This window comes from Bufo gargarizans, unplaced genomic scaffold (assembly GCF_014858855.1).
Source record: "Bufo gargarizans isolate SCDJY-AF-19 unplaced genomic scaffold, ASM1485885v1 original_scaffold_1382_pilon, whole genome shotgun sequence".
Classification (NCBI taxonomy): Eukaryota; Metazoa; Chordata; class Amphibia; order Anura; family Bufonidae; genus Bufo; species Bufo gargarizans.
The window spans coordinates 153,085-173,679 of record NW_025334331.1 but is presented as its reverse complement, the minus strand read 5'-3'; the positions used below and the strand labels follow the sequence as shown (position 1 = coordinate 173,679).

The 20,595-nt window shown below is 44.1% G+C and overlaps 1 protein-coding gene across 9 annotated transcripts in view; it reads left to right on the top strand.

The window, feature by feature from the left end:
* The window catches only part of LOC122923232 (P2Y purinoceptor 2-like), a 50,342-nt gene extending 34,903 nt beyond the window's left edge, over positions 1 to 15,439 (top strand). Inside the window, exons 1-5 of one of the 9 annotated variants that reach the window (XM_044273997.1) lie at positions 2,487 to 2,574; positions 5,020 to 5,199; positions 11,507 to 11,579; positions 12,938 to 13,029; positions 14,415 to 15,439. In XM_044273997.1, coding sequence (XP_044129932.1) covers positions 14,431 to 15,357 — 927 coding nt within the window. In that variant the 5' untranslated portion in view covers positions 2,487 to 2,574; positions 5,020 to 5,199; positions 11,507 to 11,579; positions 12,938 to 13,029; positions 14,415 to 14,430 and the 3' untranslated portion in view covers positions 15,358 to 15,439. Of the gene's footprint in view, positions 1 to 2,454; positions 2,575 to 5,019; positions 5,325 to 11,081; positions 11,580 to 12,937; positions 13,030 to 14,414 lie in introns of those variants that run through there. The other 8 variants (XM_044273993.1, XM_044273994.1, XM_044273998.1 and 5 more) reach the window with 8 other exon arrangements.
* Positions 15,440 to 20,595: the final 5,156 nt, after the last annotated feature.

Below are 20,595 nucleotides of genomic sequence, written 5' to 3'. Positions count from 1 at the left end.
GCCATACGGTCGTGTGCAAGAGGCCTAACTTGAGGGGTGTAGTTTCTAAAATGGGGTCATTTATGGCTGGTTTCTATTATGTAAGCCTCATGGGTTTTGGAATTTTTTGGGAATTGCTTCTAAAATTCTAAGCCTTCTAAAGTCCTATAAAATAAAATGACATTTACAAAATGATGGCAACATAAAGTAGACATATGCGAAATGTTAAGTAATAAATATTTTGAGGTATCAATTTCTGTTTTAAAAGCAGAGAAATTTGGTAAATTTCGGATTTTTTCATAAATAAAGGTGAAATATATTGACAATGTGTCACGATTGGATAAGTAAAAGTGTTCCAAAGTTATTACCACATAAAGTGACACATGTCAGATTTGCAAAAACTGGCCTGGGGTAGAAGGGGTTAATCGTTGACCTGTTTGCGGCTTTGTTATTTAAGACTCTGCTTGTACGGAACATGTTGGCGCTTTATAAATAAAGAGTATTAGTCTTAGATTTCTCAATGTTCTCCGGATTACTAATGGTCCCCATAGCGGAGGAGATTATGGCATATCCTGGTGATGGGAAGCCCCTTCAAAGTGAGGCATCTGGTAAAAAAACATGTCACTTCTTCTAGCTGATGCCAGTATTCTTAGGTTAATGCCTCTTTAAAATTGAATGGAAACAGTTACGTACTGGTGATAACTGGTGATAAGTGGTACTGCGCTGTTTTATATCTTTTGATCAGCTACCTGCAAAATAATATCCTGGGTCTTCTTGTATGGAAGAATTTACCCAATGGTCACTTGTACTAAATTGTGTTTATTCCTTGACTACTGGATGCTTACTTATCCTGTACCAGGGGCGTAGCTAAAGGCTCATGGGCCCTGGTGCAAGAGTTCTGCTTGGGCCCCCCCTTCCCTCAGTGCTTTGTGCCGTCCAAGGTAAAAATTGAAACGGCACCCCCTCATGCCAAATTCTTGACCTAGCCCCTTCCCTCCAGCCAGAGGTGTAACTTGTCCAGCATGCACTTTCTATAATGCTGGTGTCTTCCTATGCAGCACAAGCATCTTTGGGCCCCTCAGGCTCCTGGGCGCGGTAGCGACTGCTACCTCTGCACCCCCTATAGCTACGCCCCTGTCCTGTACTGATCCTGAGTTACATCCTGTATTATACTCCAGAGCTGCACTCACTATTCTGCTGGTGCAGTCACTGTGTACATACATTACATTACTTATCCTGTACTGATCCTGAGTTACATCCTGTATTATACTCCAGAGCTGCACTCACTATTCTGCTGGTGGAGTCACTGTGTACATACATTACAATACTTATCCTGTACTGATCCTGAGTTACATCCTGTATTATACTCCAGAGCTGCACTCACTATTCTGCTGGTGCAGTCACTGTGTACATACATTACTTATCCTGTACTGATCCTGAGTTACATCCTGTATTATACTCCAGAGCTGCACTCACTATTCTGCTGGTGCAGTCACTGTGTACATACATTACTTATCCTGTACTGATCCTGAGTTACATCCTGTATTATACTCCAGAGCTGCACTCACTATTCTGCTGGTGCAGTCACTGTATACATACATTACTTATCCTGTACTGATCCTGAGTTGCATCCTGTATTATACTCCAGAGCTGCACTCACTATTCTGCTGGTGGAGTCACTGTGTACATACATTACATTACTTATCCTGTACTGATCCTGAGTTACATCCTGTATTATACTCCAGAGCTGCACTCACTATTCTGCTGGTGCAGTCACTGTGTACATACATTACATTACTTATCCTGTACTGATCCTGAGTTACATCCTGTATTATACTCCAGAGCTGCGCTCACTATTCTGCTGGTGCAGTCACTGTGTACATACATTACTTATCCTGTACTGATCCTGAGTTACATCCTGTATTATACTCCAGAGCTGCGCTCACTATTCTGCTGGTGCAGTCACTGTGTACATACATTACTTATCCTGTACTGACCCTGAGTTACATCCTGTATTATACTCCAGAGCTGCACTCACTATTCTGCTGGTGCAGTCACTGTGTACATACATTACTTATCCTGTACTGATCCTGAGTTACATCCTGTATTATACTCCAGAGCTGCGCTCACTATTCTGCTGGTGCAGTCACTGTGTACATACATTACTTATCCTGTACTGACCCTGAGTTACATCCTGTATTATACTCCAGAGCTGCACTCACTACTCTGCTGGTGGCGTCTCTCTGTACATAATCTTACTACCCTTGGGCTCATCTTGATGGGAATGTTACTCTACTTTCCAGGACACTTTGTCACCACTTTCCCCTCAGGGGTGTAATTTTGTTCACATCCCTGGCAGGAGTGTCCGTCCCTCGGCGGTGTCGCTGGGTGATGTGTATATAGGCTCCGTGCCACCAGCCACATCACAGCCCACACTGGTGTCACTCTGGGAATCGCATCTTCTGAAGGTGGAGCCATAAACCAGTGATTCAACTGAATAAAAAGTAAATGATCAACTTCTCTGTTTGTCCAGAGCTGCAAAACTTTATCTGTGAAAGTTCCTGGGGCTCCAGTTGCAGATCAGCAGAGTGGCAGGTAAGTGCCCATATAGGGGACTGCTGGTCACATACCTTACATGCCCCCTCTCTCTTCCATATGATGCTGGGGGTTACTGTCCGTCCTCTTTGTGTTTTACAGCTCAGTGAATCCTTTTGTAAATGAATGCAGAACCAGATCATGTTCTTTCTTGCATTTAGACTATACAGATTGAGCAGAGCTGAGTTTGTCAGGTAGGTCCACAATGTTTGTGCAGACTTGTGCTCCCAATGTAACTATGCACAACATTATAATTACATGACTTAAACCTTAGGACACATTCAGCACTGCTACATGTGAAAGCTTGGGCAGTTCAACATGGGCTGTATTCACACCGGTCACCTGCAGGTTGATCTGTCCAACGATGGAGAAAAAGAAGAAGAGATCACACAGTGGATCAGAGCACAGTCAAGTCCTATCAAGTTGTGCTGTGCTGCATCTGACAAACCTAGCTCTGCTGCATCTGATTGTCCTAGCTCTGCTGCATCTGATTGTCCTAGCTCTGCTGCATCTGATTGTCCTAGATCTGCTGCATCTGATTGTCCTAGCTCTGCTGCATCTGATTGTCCTAGCTCTGCTGCATCTGATTGTCCTAGCTCTGCTGCATCTGATTGTCCTAGCTCTGCTGCATCTGATTGTCCTAGATCTGCTGCATCTGATTGTCCTAGCTCTGCTGCATCTGATTGTCCTAGCTCTGCTGCATCTGATTGTCCTAGCTCTGCTGCATCTGATTGTCCTAGCTCTGCTGCATCTGACAAACCTAGCTCTGCTGCATCTGATTGTCCTAGCTCTGCTGCATCTGATTGTCCTAGCTCTGCTGCATCTGATTGTCCTAGCTCTGCTGCATCTGATTGTCCTAGCTCTGCTGCATCTGATTGTCCTAGCTCTGCTGCATCTGATTGTCCTAGATCTGCTGCATCTGATTGTCCTAGCTCTGCTGCATCTGATTGTCCTAGCTCTGCTGCATCTGATTGTCCTAGCTCTGCTGCATCTGATTGTCCTAGCTCTGCTGCATCTGACAAACCTAGCTCTGCTGCATCTGATTGTCCTAGCTCTGCTGCATCTGATTGTCCTAGCTCTGCTGCATCTGATTGTCCTAGCTCTGCTGCATCTGATTGTCCTAGCTCTGCTGCATCTGATTGTCCTAGATCTGCTGCATCTGATTGTCCTAGATCTGCTGCATCTGATTGTCCTAGCTCTGCTGCATCTTATTGTCCTAGCTCTGCTGCATCTGATTGTCCTAGCTCTGCTGCATCTTACAAATTCCTCCCTTCTTTATTAGACAACTTTATCTCTACTGCGTGACAAACTCTGCTGTACTGAATCTACCAAGTCAAACTCAACTGTACTGCATATGACAAACTCAGCTCTGTTTATTCTGATTAATTTATCACAGCCATGACCAAGTTAGTTCTGCTATATCTGAAAGCCATCATTCTGCAATCGCTGGTAAAAGTTAGCCTTGCATCATCCGATAAAGTGATTTCTGAAATAGGTGACAGTTTTGCTACATTTAGCAAACTCTTTTTTGCAAAATCTGACCGACTCAGCTCTGTTGCATGTGAACAATTCAGTTCTGCTTTATCTGTAAAATAAAGCACTTCTACATATGGCAAACTTCTCATCCATACTCTGTTTTGCTACATCTGACAAAAATGATTTTTGTAGTTGCCGCCAAACTCAGCTCTGCTTCATCTGATATGGTTGTGGGTTTTGCTACATCTGACAAACTCAGTGCTGCCACAGTCTGTGCTTTAGCTGATAAAGAAAGCACTGCTACATCTGGAAAAACTCAGCTCTGCTGTGTTAGGATGCGATCCCCAATGCACAGGCAACAACATCCGTGCGGCTGGCCGGGACGGATCCAGACCCATTCAACGTGAATGTGTCCTTGAGCCGTCCGCACCGCAAAAAAATACAGCCAGAAACACCACGGAAGCACTCCATGGGGATCTGATCCGTGCTTCCGTTCCGCATCTCCGTGATTACGGACCCGATCCAGTGAATGGGTCCGCATCCGTGATGCGAAGTGCACACGGGTCGGTGCCCATGTATTGCGGACCTGCCGTATGTGGGCCACAATATGGCCACGGGCACACAACGTTCGTGTGCAAGAGGCCTTAGGCAGATTCTACTTTGCTACATCTGATAAACTTAGCCCTACTGCATTTGACAAACCCAGCTCTGCTATCTAACAAATCTGATAGCATGGGCAAAATTATCCCCAAATAAGTTGGGGATTTATTCATGCCAGTAATAATGGTGCAGTGGCAGCGCCAATCTGTGTGCCCTCTTTTGAGAAGGGCAGTAAAATACAGATGTAGCAGAGCTGAGCAATCAATAGATAAAGGAATACCACAGAAAGTGAGAAATACGGAAGACTTTCTTTGGTCAACTCATTGAAATTACTGACTTAGCTCTGCTATATCGGTATTTAACCTTAAGTATTATAAAACCAGATACCTGCAGATACTTGCGGTCTAACGCTCTGCAGACCCAGAACGTCACGGTTCTACCCCGCAAGTTGTGTAATACCGGAGAAAACAGGTTATTAAGTCAGAAGTGTTACAGGAAACAGCAGAGCCGAAAACTGATACTGGGCTGATGTATCCGGGCACTGCGGAGGTAAATCTAAGCCTCTCATGTGTGATACTGTGTGCTGGGCTGCTGTATCTAATCTTATATGGGATATTGTCTACTAAGCCGCTGTATCTAAACCTATCATGTGCGATACTGTCTGCTGAGCTACTGTATCTAATCCTACCATTTGATACTGTTTGATGAGCTATGTATCTAAGCCTCTTTTGTGTGAGAGTGTCTTCCATGCTGCTGTATCTAATCCTATCCTGTGTTATACTGTCTGCTGCGCTGTGTATCTAATCCTATCCTGTGTGATACTGTCTGCTGAGCTGTGTATCTAATCCTATCCTGTGTGATACAGTCTGCTGAGCTGTGTATCTAATCCTATCCTGTGTGATACTGCCTGCTGAGCTGTGTATCTATTCCTATCCTGTGTTATACTGTCTGCTGCGCTGTGTATCTAATCCTATCCTGTGTGATACTGCCTGCTGAGCTGTGTATCTAATCCTATCCTGTGTTATACTGTCTGCTGCGCTGTGTATCTAATCCTATCCTGTGTGATACTGTCTGCTGAGCTGTGTATCTAATCCTATCCTGTGTTATACTGTCTGCTGAGCTGTGTATCTAATCCTATCCTGTGTGATACTGCCCTGCCTTGAGCCGTGTATCTAATCCTATCCTGTGTGATACTGTCTGCTGAGCTGTGTATCTAATCCTATCCTTGTGATACTGTCTGCTGAGCTGTGTATCTAATCCTATCCTGTGTGATACTGTCTGCTGAGCTGTGTATCTAATCCTATCCTGTGTGATACTGTCTGCTGAGCTGTGTATCTAATCCTATCCTGTGTGATACTGTCTGCTGAGGCTGTGTATCTAATCCTATCCTGTGTGATACATGTCTGCTGAGCTGTGTATCTAATCCTATCCTGTGTGATACTGTCTGCTGAGCTGTGTATCTAATCCTATCCTGTGTGATACTGTCTGCTGAGCTGTGTATCTAATCCTATCCTGTGTGATACTGCTGCTGAGCTGTGTATCTAATCCTATCCTGTGTGATACTGTCTGCTGAGCTGTGTATCTAATCCTATCCTGTGTGATACTGCCTGCTGAGCTGTGTATCTAATCCTATCCTGTGTGATACTGTCTGCTGAGCTGTGTATCTAATCCTATCCTGTGTGATACGTCTGCTGAGCTGTGTATCTAATCCTATCCTGTGTGATACTGTCTGCTGAGCTGTGTATCTAATCCTATCCTGTGTGATACTGTCTGCTGAGCTGTGTATCTAATCCTATCCTGTGTGATACTGTCTGCTGAGCTGTGTATCTAATCCTATCCTGTGTGATACTGTCTGCTGAGCTGTGTATCTAATCCTGATCCTGTGTGATACTGTCTGCTGAGCTGTGTATCTAATCCTATCCTGTGTGATACTGTCTGCTGAGCTGTGTATCTAATCCTATCCTGTGTGATACTGTCTGCTGAGCTGTGTATCTAATCCTATCATGTGTGATACTGTCTGCTGAGCTGTGTATCTAATCCTATCCTGTGTGATACTGTCTGCTGAGCTGTGTATCTAATCCTATCCTGTGTGATACTGTCTGCTGAGCTGTTTATCTAATCCTATCCTGTGTGATACTGTCTGCTGAGCTGTGTATCTAATCCTATCCTGTGTGATACTGTCTGCTGAGCTGTGTATCTAATCCTATCCTGTGTGATACTGTCTGCTGAGCTGTGTATCTAATCCTATCCTGTGTGATACTGTCTGCTGAGCTGTGTATCTAATCCTATCCTGTGTGATACTGTCTGCTGAGCTGTGTATCTAATCCTATCCTGTGTGATACTGTCTGCTGAGCTGTGTATCTAATCCTTCCTGTGTGATACTGTCTGCTGAGCTGTGTATCTATCCTATCCTGTGTGATACCTGGCTGCTGAGCTGTGTATCTAATCCTATCATGTGTGATACTGTCCTGCTGAGCTGTGTATCTAATCCTATCCTGTGTGATACTGTCTGCTGAGCTGTTATCTAAGCCTAGTCATGTGGTGATACTGTCTGCTGAGCTGTGTATCTAATCCTATCCTGTGTGATACTGTCTGCTGAGCTGTGTATCTAATCCTATCCTGTGTGATACTGTCTGCTGAGCTGTGTATCTAATCCTATCCTGTGTGATACTGTCTGCTGAGCTGTGTATCTAATCCTATCCTGTGTGATACTGTCTGCTGAGCTGTGTATCTAATCCTATCCTGTGTGATACTGTCTGCTGAGCTGTGTATCTAAGCCTGTTGTGATACTGTCTGCTGAGCTGGTGTATCTAATCTTGATCATGTGTGATACTGTCTGCTGAGAGCTGTGTATCTAATCTATGTCATGTGTGATACTGTCTGCTGAGCGTGTATCTAATCCTATCCTGTGTGATACTGTCTGCTGAGCTGTGTATCTAATCCTATCCTGTGTGATACTGTCTGCTGAGCTGTGTATCTAATCCTATCCTTGTGATACTGTCTGCTGAGCTGTGTATCTAATCCTATCCTGTGTGATACTGTCTGCTGAGCTGTGTATCTAATCCTATCCTGTGTGATACTGTCTGCTGAGCTGTGTATCTAATCCTATCATGTGTGATACTGTCTGCTGAGCTGTGTATCTAATCCTATCATGTGTGATACTGTCTGCTGAGCTGTGTATCTAATCCTATCCTGTGTGATACTGTCTGCTGAGCTGTGTATCTAATCCTATCCTGTGTGATACTGTCTGCTGAGCTGTGTATCTAATCCTATCCTGTGTGATACTGTCTGCTGAGCTGTGTATCTAATCCTATCCTGTGTGATACTGTCTGCTGAGCTGTGTATCTAATCCTATCCTGTGTGATACTGTCTGCTGAGCTGTGTATCTAATCCTATCCTGTGTGATACTGTCTGCTGAGCTGTGTATCTAATCCTATCCTGTGTGATACTGTCTGCTGAGCTGTGTATCTAATCCTATCCTGTGTGATACTGTCTGCTGAGCTGTGTATCTAATCCTATCCTGTGTGATACTGTCTGCTGAGCTGTGTATCTAATCCTATCCTGTGTGATACTGTCTGCTGAGCTGTGTATCTAATCCTATCCTGTGTGATACTGTCTGCTGAGCTGTGTATCTAATCCTATCCTGTGTGATACTGTCTGCTGAGCTGTGTATCTAATCCTATCCTGTGTGATACTGTCTGCTGAGCTGTGTATCTAATCCTATCCTGTGTGATACTGTCTGCTGAGCTGTGTATCTAATCCTATCCTGTGTGATACTGTCTGCTGAGCTGTGTATCTAATCCTATCCTGTGTGATACTGTCTGCTGAGCTGTGTATCTAATCCTATCCTGTGTGATACTGTCTGCTGAGCTGTGTATCTAATCCTATCCTGTGTGATACTGTCTGCTGAGCTGTGTATCTAATCCTATCCTGTGTGATACTGTCTGCTGAGCTGTGTATCTATCCTATCCTGTGTGATACTGTCTGCTGAGCTGTGTATCTAATCCTAGCCTGTGTGATACTGTCTGCTGAGCTGTGTATCTAATCCTATCCTGTGTGATACTGTCTGCTGAGCTGTGTATCTAATCCTATCCTGTGTGATACTGTCTGCTGAGCTGTGTATCTAATCCTATCCTGTGTGATACTGTCTGCTGAGCTGTGTATCTAATCCTATCCTGTGTGATACTGTCTGCTGAGCTGTGTATCTAATCCTATCCTGTGTGATACTGTCTGCTGAGCTGTGTATCTAATCCTATCCTGTGTGATACTGTCTGCTGAGCTGTGTATCTAATCCTATCCTGTGTGATACTGTCTGCTGAGCTGTGTATCTAATCCTATCCTGTGTGATACTGTCTGCTGAGCTGTGTATCTAATCCTATCCTGTGTGATACTGTCTGCTGAGCTGTGTATCTAATCCTATCCTGTGTGATACTGTCTGCTGAGCTGTGTATCTAATCCTATCCTGTGTGATACTGTCTGCTGAGCTGTGTATCTAATCCTATCCTGTGTGATACTGTCTGCTGAGCTGTGTATCTAATCCTATCCTGTGTGATACTGTCTGCTGAGCTGTGTATCTAATCCTATCCTGTGTGATACTGTCTGCTGAGCTGTGTATCTAATCCTATCCTGTGTGATACTGTCTGCTGAGCGTGTATCTAATCCTATCCTGTGTGATACTGTCTGCTGAGCGTGTATCTAATCCTATCCTGTGTGATACTGTCTGCTGAGCTGTGTATCTAATCCTATCCTGTGTGATACTGTCTGCTGAGCTGTGTATCTAATCCTATCCTGTGTGATACTGTCTGCTGAGCTGTGTATCTAATCCTATCCTGTGTGATACTGTCTGCTGAGCTGTGTATCTAATCCTATCCTGTGTGATACTGTCTGCTGAGCTGTGTATCTAATCCTATCCTGTGTGATACTGTCTGCTGAGCTGTGTATCTAATCCTCCTGTGTGATACTGTCTGCTGAGCTGTGTATCTAATCCTATCCTGTGTGATACTGTCTGCTGAGCTGTGTATCTAATCCTCTCCTGTGTGATACTGTCTGCTGAGCTGTGTATCTAATCCTATCCTGTGTGATACTGTCTGCTGAGCTGTGTATCTAATCCTATCCTGTGTGATACTGTCTGCTGAGCTGTGTATCTAATCCTATCCTGTGTGATACTGTCTGCTGAGCTGTGTATCTAATCCTATCCTGTGTGATACTGCCTGCTGAGCTGTGTATCTAATCCTATCCTGTGTGATACTGTCTGCTGAGCTGTGTATCTAATCCTATCCTGTGTGATACTGTCTGCTGAGCTGTGTATCTAATCCTATCCTGTGTGATACCTGTCTGCTGAGCTGTGTATCTAATCCTATCCTGTGTGATACCGTCTGCTGAGCTGTGTATCTAATCCTATCCTGTGTGATACTGTCTGCTGAGCTGTGTATCTAATCCTATCCTGTGTGATACTGTCTGCTGAGCTGTGTATCTAATCCTATCCTGTGTGATACTGTCTGCTGAGCTGTGTATCTAATCCTATCCTGTGTGATACTGTCTGCTGAGCTGTGTATCTAATCCTATCCTGTGTGATACTGTCTGCTGAGCTGTGTATCTAATCCTATCCTGTGTGATACTGTATGCTGAGCTGTGTATCTAATCCTATCATGTGTGATACTGTCTGCTGAGCTGTGTATCTAATCCTATCCTGTGTGATACTGTCTGCTGAGCTGTGTATCTAATCCTATCCTGTGTGATACCGTCTGCTGAGCTGTGTATCTAATCCTATCCTGTGTGATACTGTCTGCTGAGCTGTGTATCTAATCCTATCCTGTGTGATACTGCCTGCTGAGCTGCTGTATCTAATCCTATCCTGTGTGATACTGTCTGCTGAGCTGTGTATCTAATCCTATCCTGTTTGATACTGTCTGCTGAGCTGTGTATCTAATCCTATCCTGTGTGATACTGTCTGCTGAGCTGTGTATCTAATCCTATCCTGTGTGATACTGTCTGCTGAGCTGTGTATCTAATCCTCTCCTGTGTGATACTGTCTGCTGAGCTGTGTATCTAATCCTATCCTGTGTGATACTGTCTGCTGAGCTGTGTATCTAATCCTTATCCTGTGTGATACTGTCTGCTGAGCTGTGTATCTAATCCTATCCTGTGTGATACTGTCTGCTGAGCCGTGTATCTAATCCTATCCTGTGTGATACTGTCTGCTGAGCTGTGTATCTAATCCTACCCTGTGTGATACTGTCTGCTGAGCTGTGTATCTAATCCTATCCTGTGTGATACTGTCTGCTGAGCTGTGTATCTAATCCTATCATGTGTGATACTGTCTGCTGAGCTGTGTATCTAATCCTATCCTGTGTGATACTGTCTGCTGAGCTGTGTATCTAATCCTATCCTGTGTGATACTGTCTGCTGAGCTGTGTATCTAATCCTATCCTGTGTGATACTGTCTGCTGAGCTGTGTATCTAAGCTTGTCATGTGTGATACTGTCTGCTGAGCTGTGTATCTAAGCTTGTCATGTCTGATACTGTCTGCTTAGCCGTTATTAGAAATATCCTGCTTATGAAATAAGTGATTCTGATGGTGGACATATTTATGAAATTGCCGGTTGTGTAATTCTCTGATATAGGAATGTGTGTTCATAAATCTACACGTAAGCCCAAGCAGCTTAACATATTTGATCTTGAGAAATGTAAGATGAATTACAAGATGCGTGCTGCCCTGCTAGCTACGGCCATACTGTGTAATAATAAGACGATAGAACCTCTTTCCTTGTGGGATGCCGCTGTGCTGTGAAGGCCTGAGGCCCGTGCGTCCTCTGACAACTTTGTACTTTCTATTAGAGTATTTTTACTAAATTAGTAGGTGGAGCATTTCAACCAAAACAAGTCAATTAACAGATACCATCAGAACCGGTGACATCGGCTTATAAATAGTAAGTGAAAACCCCATGCTGTGGGTGTGGGATGATACTGAGCGAGCAAAACCGGATGGAGTCGGCAGCACATGGCTCAGACTCGCGCTGAAATTGCAGGGCAGAGTCTTTTTATGGGATATAATAACTTAAGGAGAAGATCCATGATTCATCGATATGAAATGCTCCAGCATGGCTATAAAAGCTATACTTTGAGGATATGTTCACATTCCTGCTGTTTTCCAGTTAGCTATCATGTTGCAGAGCTCTGCATTCTTCTGATTTCTCAGGGTACCGCCATGGATTCACAACAACCCCTTCAGCACTCTATTTTGTTCTATATGCCTTTGATTGCCCAAAAATAATTTCTTACAATAATATACTGAAATTCCAGAGCAGATCTTCTTTATGGGATGTCATATCTTAAGGAAAGGATTCATGATACACAGTAAAATAAAATGCAATAGAATGGCTAAAAAAGACATGCTGTACTTTAAGGGTATGTTCACAATCCAGCTTTCCAGTTAGCTCTGAGGCTGTAGGTCCTCATATTTCCCTGATTATACTCCTAGCAGCCCATCATGTCTGGATACATAGGGTACCGCCATGGGTTCACAGCCATATCCTTCTCACTCTATTTTGTTCTAATGTCTTTCATTGCCCAACAAGTGTTTCTTACAACATGATACTGAAATTTAAAGGCATGTTTTATCTTCGAGATGTCATGTCTTAAGGAAAAGATCAAAATACACAGATATTAGTTGAAGGAGTATGGCTATAAAAGACATACATTAAGGGTATGTTCTCAATCCTGCTGTTTTCTAGTTTCTCTCAGGCTATAGTTTCTGAGCTTTCTATCCATAGCAGCCCATAAAGTCTGGATTCATAGGGTACCGCCATGGGTTCACACCCACCCCTTTAGCACTCTGTATTGTCCTAATGCCTTTCATTGCCTGACAAGTGATTCTCACAGTATTGTGACATGTTAGTGATCTGATTATGACTCAAATACATACACATAGATTGTAGATATCCAAGGAAAGAATGCAGCTATTACCATTGTCAATGAGTACATAGACACAGCAGGTTGTATGAGGCTGTGTAAGCTTAGAGCACTAATAGGGGATTTCCAGAATTAGTAAAACATGGCATCACTCCTATCCATGGTTTGTGTCTGGTATCCCAACTCAGATCCATTAAACTAATGGCATAATGCAAAAAACAAGGTGTTAACAGGTGTGGCACTTCAAAAAAGCAGCCACTAACAACTTTTTGGATAATGTAATATATAGGGATAAGCGAATCGACCTCGGATGAAACATATCATCTTTTGTCATCTAACATATCATCTTTTGTTCCTTATCATGCTTCTTGATCAGGATTGCAATCACATGGAAAACCAATAGAAAAAAATGGAAGTAAAGAAACTGTGTCACTCAGAATCCAACTCATCCTGTAAAGTGGTGTAAAGGTGAGTCTGAGGTCAGGGGTCTCCATCCAGTAGAGAAGTGCTGATCTCTTACTGTTGTGCAGCAAGTGGTTTACTAGAGGGGAGGCAATGGGGTCTAAACACACCCCTTGACCATCAAAGAGGGTTTCCATCAAAATAGTTATCAGCTATCCTAAGGATAGGGTTTGTTTCTTATTGCCGATGACCTAACTGCTGGGACCCCCAGCAGTTAGGTCTATTGTCCCCTGTTTGGAGTGGTGGTTTCAAATGTGCAGCACTGCTCCATTCAACCTGGCTATCTCTGTCAGTCCCACAGACTTTGAATGGAGCAATAGTGCACATGCATGACCAACGCTCCAAGTGGGGAACAATCCGTGGGGGTCCCAATGGTTAGGTGATAAGTGTTGATTGTGGAAAAAGCATTAGGCATGGTAAATATTAACTAGTCTGATCCCTGGTCATCTCAAAATCTGCCAGGTAGGTCCTTGAATAGAAACATGTTGATTCTGCATTTGGTCTGTTAACATTAAAACCTGCATTGCTATGATGATATCCCAGGAATGAATGTAAAAGAATGGGCAGGGGCATTGTGTCTCTTGGAGCTCTTGAATGTGAATCACAGACTAGAAAATGCAAGGGAGACACAAATTCTGCCTATCCTTTCTTTTGGCAATGGGTGTGGAACTACTGTGTCAACCAACAGACTTGACTTTGGGCTACTCCTAAGAGCGTTATCCTGGCAGTCCCCTGATTTTCACTCTTTAACCCCTATGTAGGGGAGCCACCAGGCTGCTACCTCTTGGAGAAGTCTCTGTATGATTGACAGATGATCCATAGTGGACAAGAGACAACGGTGCAGTGCACCAGAGGGGTTAGGCAACATCGTAGTCGGGGACAAGCCTAGGTCAGGGCAGGTATTGTATGTGAAACACAGTAAATGGGCCAAGGTCAGGATGGGCAGCAAAGGGTCAATATGGAGGTCAGGCACAGGTTAAGCTGCAGAGAGTCACAATCTAGGAAATGGGAGGAGAGTCAGTACATAGGCAGACAATAGAAACAGTAGACTTTCACAGGATACTAGCAACCTAGGGATCTTATCGCCCAGACACCCTTCCACAGGGAAAGTGCCTTAAGTACCCCAAGTTAGACATCCGTAGGCTGGAGCCGATTAGGGTGTGTTCACTGCGCAGTTTGGAACCGTAGGGAGCATGCACACTACTATATCTATTCGATTTTAATATGTTTTGTAGTTGAGGTTTTTTTCTACTGTCACCTAATTTGAACTGATGAGGAGCTTGGTAGAGGTTGAGTGCCCCAAGTCTTTGTCTTACTGGACATGAAGGCTTTAGAACTGTTAAGACTCTTTGTACTATTTCTATAACCTCCTTCCTCATTGACTCTTTCAGTCACTTGCCTTGCTCCATGGATGACGATCCCGAAGAAAAGAACTTGACCTACCGATGTATCTTTGATGAAGACTTCAAGTATATCCTCCTTCCCGCGTCTTACGCAATTGTATTTGCCTTTGGCTTCATCCTCAACATCTTCTCCCTCTACATCTTCATATTTCGGATTCGTCCATGGAAAGTGGTCAACATTTTCATGTTCAACCTGGCGCTGTCAGACTTCCTGTACACTTTGTCTTTACCATTGTTGGCATATTATTACTCCAAAGCCAACGACTGGCCCTTCACTGAGCCCTTGTGCAAGATTGTCCGTTTCCTCTTCTATACCAGCATGTACTGTAGTATCCTCTTCTTACTGTGCATCACAATTTACCGATTCCTGGCGGTTTGCTACCCCATACAGTTTCTACGTTGGGGCCACATCCGTTATGCAAGGATAGCCTCAGTTTGCATCTGGTTTGTCGTGGTTGTCATGCAATCTCCTACGTTTTATTTCGTCACCACCAGTAGGAATGATGGCAGCACCGTTTGCCACGATACCTCCAGCATTGAACTTTTTGACCAGTTTGTCAATTACAACACCGTCAACCTGGCCTTGCTCTTCTGTGTCCCCTTCACCATTCTCATCTCTTGCAACTCCTACATGATTTATGTTCTCACCAAGCCAATAGAGAACAACTCTCAGAACACCAAGTCCAAGAGGAAGTCCATCAAGATGATCATCACAGTAATGTTGGTCTTCATCATGTGTTTCCTGCCATTTCATGTCACCAGGACTATGTACTACTATTTCCGTAAAGTGGACACTGCACCGTGTCCCACGTTAGAGGCTGTTAACGTGGCCTACAAATCAATGCGACCTTTGGCCAGCGCCAACAGCTGCATTGACCCAATCTTGTACTTTCTAGTTTGGAGGTTCAGGTTAAGACCGAACAGTTCTTAAAATAAGTCGGAGCTATCTGTGAACTGATACAATGTTATGTATGAATATTGTTATTATATAAACTGGTTTATTATACTTTTAATACATGTGCGGTAACTGTCCAAGGACCTGACATGCTTGGGACAAACAATGTGACAAACTGTAGACAACCAAGACCATCGGACATTGCAGGGCACCTGTAGTGTAGTGTAGTAGGGAGCATCAGCCTGCAAGATAGCACCACTGACCTGGGTTCATGTAGTTTATTTGTTGTTCTCAGTTATTTCCATCAGTTATTGTGAGCCAAAACCAATAGTGAAGCCTCCTCAGATATAAAGTACAATGGAAAAATCTGGACCTGTTCTGGTTTTGGTTCACAATAACTGATAGAAATAACTGACCAAATAACTGATGTGTGAACTCACACAAACGTGTTTTGTGTTCAATGGGACCGCAAAAGATGCGGTCAGCACTCCGTGTGCTGTCTGCATCCGTTGCTCCGTTCCGTGGTCCGCAAAAAAATATAACATGTCCTATTCTTGTCCGTTTTGCGGACAAGGATAGGCATTGTTACAATGGATCCGCAAAAAAAGCGGATGCCATACGGACGTCATCCGTTTTTTTTGTGGATCCGCAATTTGCATACCGGAAAACACATACGGTCGTGTGCGTCTAGCCTGATCAGAATTAGAGTTTTGCAGGTCGGATACCTTTTAATGGCTATCAAAAATAGAAACAACAATGTTTCATAGCAAGTTTTTGAGACAACTCACATCTGAAGAAACAGCACTATATATAAATACACAAAAAGAGCAGAGACATGGTGTAATGAAAGGACATAGGAAAAATAGCAGAATAAAAAAAAACTGGAGAACGAGTCCTAGAATATCTTCCAGATAAGGGGTGTGAAACTTTTATAGTCTCTAAATTGATGTTACCTCAGACTCCTGATGCCCTCACCATTTCTGGTGTAGATTTATTTATTTTATTTATTTATTATTATTAAAGCACCATTCAATCCATGACGCTGTACATATGATAAGCGGTGCACATACATAATACAGACAATTGCACTAAGTATAAACAAGACGAGTTACAGACTGGTACAGCAGGAGAGAGGGCCCTGACCGTGAGGGCTTACAATCTACATGGTATGGGAGAAGGACACAGTAGGTGCGGGTTAAGTTGGTCATGGCGGTATAGAGGCAGCAGGGTCACTGGTTGTAGGCTTGTCTGAAGGCTTTTCAGGTTTCTTTTGAAGAATTCCACTGTCGGTGAGAGTCTGATGTGTTGGGGTAGCGAGTTCCAGAGTGTGGGGGATGCACGGGAGAAATCTTGGAGGTCTTGTGAGGATCGGAGATTGCGTGTGGGGATGTATCGGGAAAGTAGCTTTAGAGATGTAGGGAGGGGACAGGTTATGGACGGCCTTGTATGTATTTGTTAGTATTTTGAACTGAATTCACTGGGCAATGGGGAGCCAGTGAAGGGATTGGCAGAGGGGAGAGGCAGAGGAGTAATAGGGTGAGAGGTGGATTAGTCAGGCAGCAGAGTTGAGGATAGATTGGAGGGGTGCGAGAGTGCGAGATAGAAGGCCACAGAGGAGAATGTTGCAGTAGTCTAGGCGGGAGATGATGAGGGCATGTACAAGCATTTTAGCAGATTCAAAGTTAAGGAAAGTGCGGATGCGGGAGATGTTTTTGAGTTGGAGGCGGCAGGTGGTGGAAAGGGCTTGGATGTGCAGTCGGAAGGAAAGGGCAGAATCCAAGGTCACTCCAAGGCAGCGGACTTGGTTCACCGGGGAGAGTGTAAAGCCATTGATCATGATAGATACTGTAGGTCTGTTGGGGAGGTTGAGCAAGATGGGGGAAAGATGATGTATTCTGTTTTATTCATGTTGTTTTAGAAAGTGAGAGGAGAAGAAGGAGGATATACAGTTGCAAGAAAAAGTATGTAAACCCTTTGGAATGATATGGATTTCTGCACAAATTGGTTATAAAATGTGATCTGATCTTCATCTAAGTCACAACAATAGACAATCACAGTCTGCTTAACTAATAACACACAAAGAATTAAATGTTACCATGTTTTTATTGAACACACCATGTAAACATTCACAGTGCAGGTGGAAAAAGTATGTGAACCCCTGGATTTAATAACTGGTTGAACCTCCTTTGGCAGCAATAACTTCAACCAAACGTTTCCTGTAGTTGCAGATCAGACGCGCACAACGGTCAGGAGTAATTCTTGACCGATCCTCTTTACAGAACTGTTTCAGTTCAGCAATATTCTTGGGATGTCTGGTGTGAATCGCTTTCTTGAGGTCATGCCACAGCATCTCAGTCGGGTTGAGGTCAGGACTCTGACTGGGCCACTCCAGAAGGCGTATTTTCTTCTGTTTAAGCCATTCTGTTGTTGATTTGGGTCGTTGTCCTGTGGCAATATCCATCTTCTGTTGAGCTTCAGCTCGTGGACAGATGGCCTTAAGTTCTCCTGCAAAATGTCTTGATAAACTTGGGAATTCATTTTTCCTTCGATGATAGCAATCTGTCCAGGCCCTGACGCAGCAAAGCAGCCCCAAACCATGATGCCCCCACCACCATACTTCCCAGTTGGGATGAGGTTTTGATGTTGGTGTGCTGTGCCTCTTTTTCTCCACACATAGTGTTGTGTGTTTCTTCCAAACAACTCAACTTTGGTTTCATCTGTCCACAGAATATTTTGCCAGTACTGCTGTGGAACATCCAGGTGCTCTTGTGCAAACTGTAAATGTTCAGCAGTGGTTTTTTTGGACAGCAGTGGCTTCCTCTGTGGTGTCCTCCCATGAAATCCATTCTTGTTTAGTGTTTTACGTATCGTAGATTCGCTAACAGGGATGTTAGCATATGCCAGAGAATTTTGTAAGTCTTTAGCTGACACTCTAGGATTCTTCTTCACCTCATTGAGCAGTCTGTGCTGTGCTCTTGCAGTCATCTTTACAGGACGGCCAATCCTAGGGAGAGTAGCAGCAGTGCTGAACTTTCTCCATTTATAGACTATTTGTCTTACCGTGGACTGATGAACAGCAAGGCTTTTGGAGATACTTTTATAACCCTTTCCAGCTTTATGCAAGTCAACAATTCTTGATCGTAGGTCTTCTGAGAGCTCTTTTGTGCAAGGCATCAGTCACATCAGGCAATGCTTCTTGTGAAAGGCAAACCCAGAACTGGTGTGTGTTTTTTATAGGGCAGGGCAGCCGTAACCAACACCTCCAATCTCATCTCATTGATTGGACTCCAGGTGGCTGACACCTCACTCCAATTAGCTCTTGGAGATGTCATTAGTCTAGGGGTTCACATACTTTTTCCACCTGCACTGTGAATGTTTACATGGAGTGTTCAATAAAAACATGGTAACATTTAATTCTTTGTGTGTTATTAGTTTAAGCAGACTGTGATTGTCTATTGTTGTGACTTAGATGAAGATCAGATCACATTTTATGACCAATTTGTGCAGAAATCGATATCATTCCAAAGGGTTCACATACTTTTTCTTGCAACTGTAGAAGATAGGCATTGTGGGATTCTGGATAAAAGGTGGTGTTGTCTGGACCAGGGAGGTAGATTTGTGTGTCGTGATCATAAGAGTGATACTGAAAGTCATAGGACTCTATGAGCTGTCCCAGGCCGAAAGTGTAGATAGAGAAGAGCGGGGGTCCTAGGACAGAGCCTTGCGGGACATCAACAGAGAGGGAATGAGATGAGGAGGTGGTGGGAGATTCTAAACGTCCGGTCTGTGAGGTATGATGTGATCCAGGAGAGGGCCAGGTCAGTGATGCCAAGAGATGAGAGAGTTTGCAAGAGAAGGGAGTGGTCGACAGTGTCAAAGGCAGAAGACAGGTCAAGGAGAAGGAGGACAGAGTAATGTTTTTTGGTTTTGGCTGTTAGTAGGTCATTGGTGACTTTGGTAAGGGCAGTCTCAGTTGAGTGGTGGAGTCGGAAGCCAGAATGTAGCCGGTCAAACGGCTGGGCCTGGGGGGAGGTAAATGACAGTGACTTGGAGGTTGGAGGGAGAGTAGATGCGAACAGAGTGTACTTCAAATGAGGTGAGTGTAATGGAGGGTGGCAGTGGAGTTCGGCTGTAGGAGCAGGTGTAGATTCTTTAGATCTTGTAGTGTACTGTACTATAAATCTTTGGGGCAAATTCAGTCCAGTTTTCAATCTGTCAAACCGTGTCACAAATTTCTATTCCCAAATTCTTCTGGCTCTTTGAGATTTGAAATTGCCTTTTAATAGGAGGACTTTCATGTGTTCTTCATTCGGTCCTGGGCTATAAGAATGCTTGGCCACAGGAAAATGTTGCTTTTTCTCTTTGAAGGGAATCTGTCAACTAGATAATCGATATTAAACCAAAAGTATGCATAAACAGAAATGGAACACAGCGGCACTGCAAGCGACAGGTAAGAGCTCCGGTCCTTGATACTGGCTAAAGTAACAGCAATGTAGCAAATCGTGCTTCATATGTGGTGCTCAGCGTGGAGAAGGGAAGCCGTATCAATTGTGACAATGTAGCGAGAGTCAAAGAAATATGCGGCACTCACCGAAGCATACAAATCTGTGTCTTTTTATTCAATCCTTAACATCGGACGAACAGGTGGGGTTATGAGGCGGACACGCTCCTGCAGATGAATGGCGGCTACGGCCGTTTCGCGCAATGTGTTGCGCTTCTTCTGGCCGCTCAGATCGTCAAGGCGCAATACTGCGCCATATATAAGCGACGCCCATCAGCCGGCATCATGTGCAGCAGCTGTGCGCCGTCAGTAAGTGACGTAAAAACATATCCATGTGATAGAGGGGGAGGGAAGAACATACCAAAATATAAACAAGAAAGCAAAGGTTAGGTTAACAAATCCGGCAGCAGCAACTAATCATACATGCAGGAGTCATTCCTGTGGACAGCAATTTTAAATTAAAGCAACGCGGGTATAGAGAGGACAGGATCCGAAGGGGTAAATCTCTTAAAGGGCCATAGGATCCATTAATGACACAACAGGCCCACCCCTTTTGGCTATATTCTTAGATGCCCCACTCTTAAAGGAATACGGACATGTCATTTCTGTCGTTTAATCCTGCGGCGCCGGTGGCTTTGGTACGGAGAATCCACCTTGCTTCCCTCTGCAGGAGTAGCCGGTGACGATCCCCTCCCCTAGGGATGGGTCGGACCTGTTCCACTCCCGCAAAGGAAAGGCAACGGGGATGACCATTATGCGCGTCCCTAACGTGC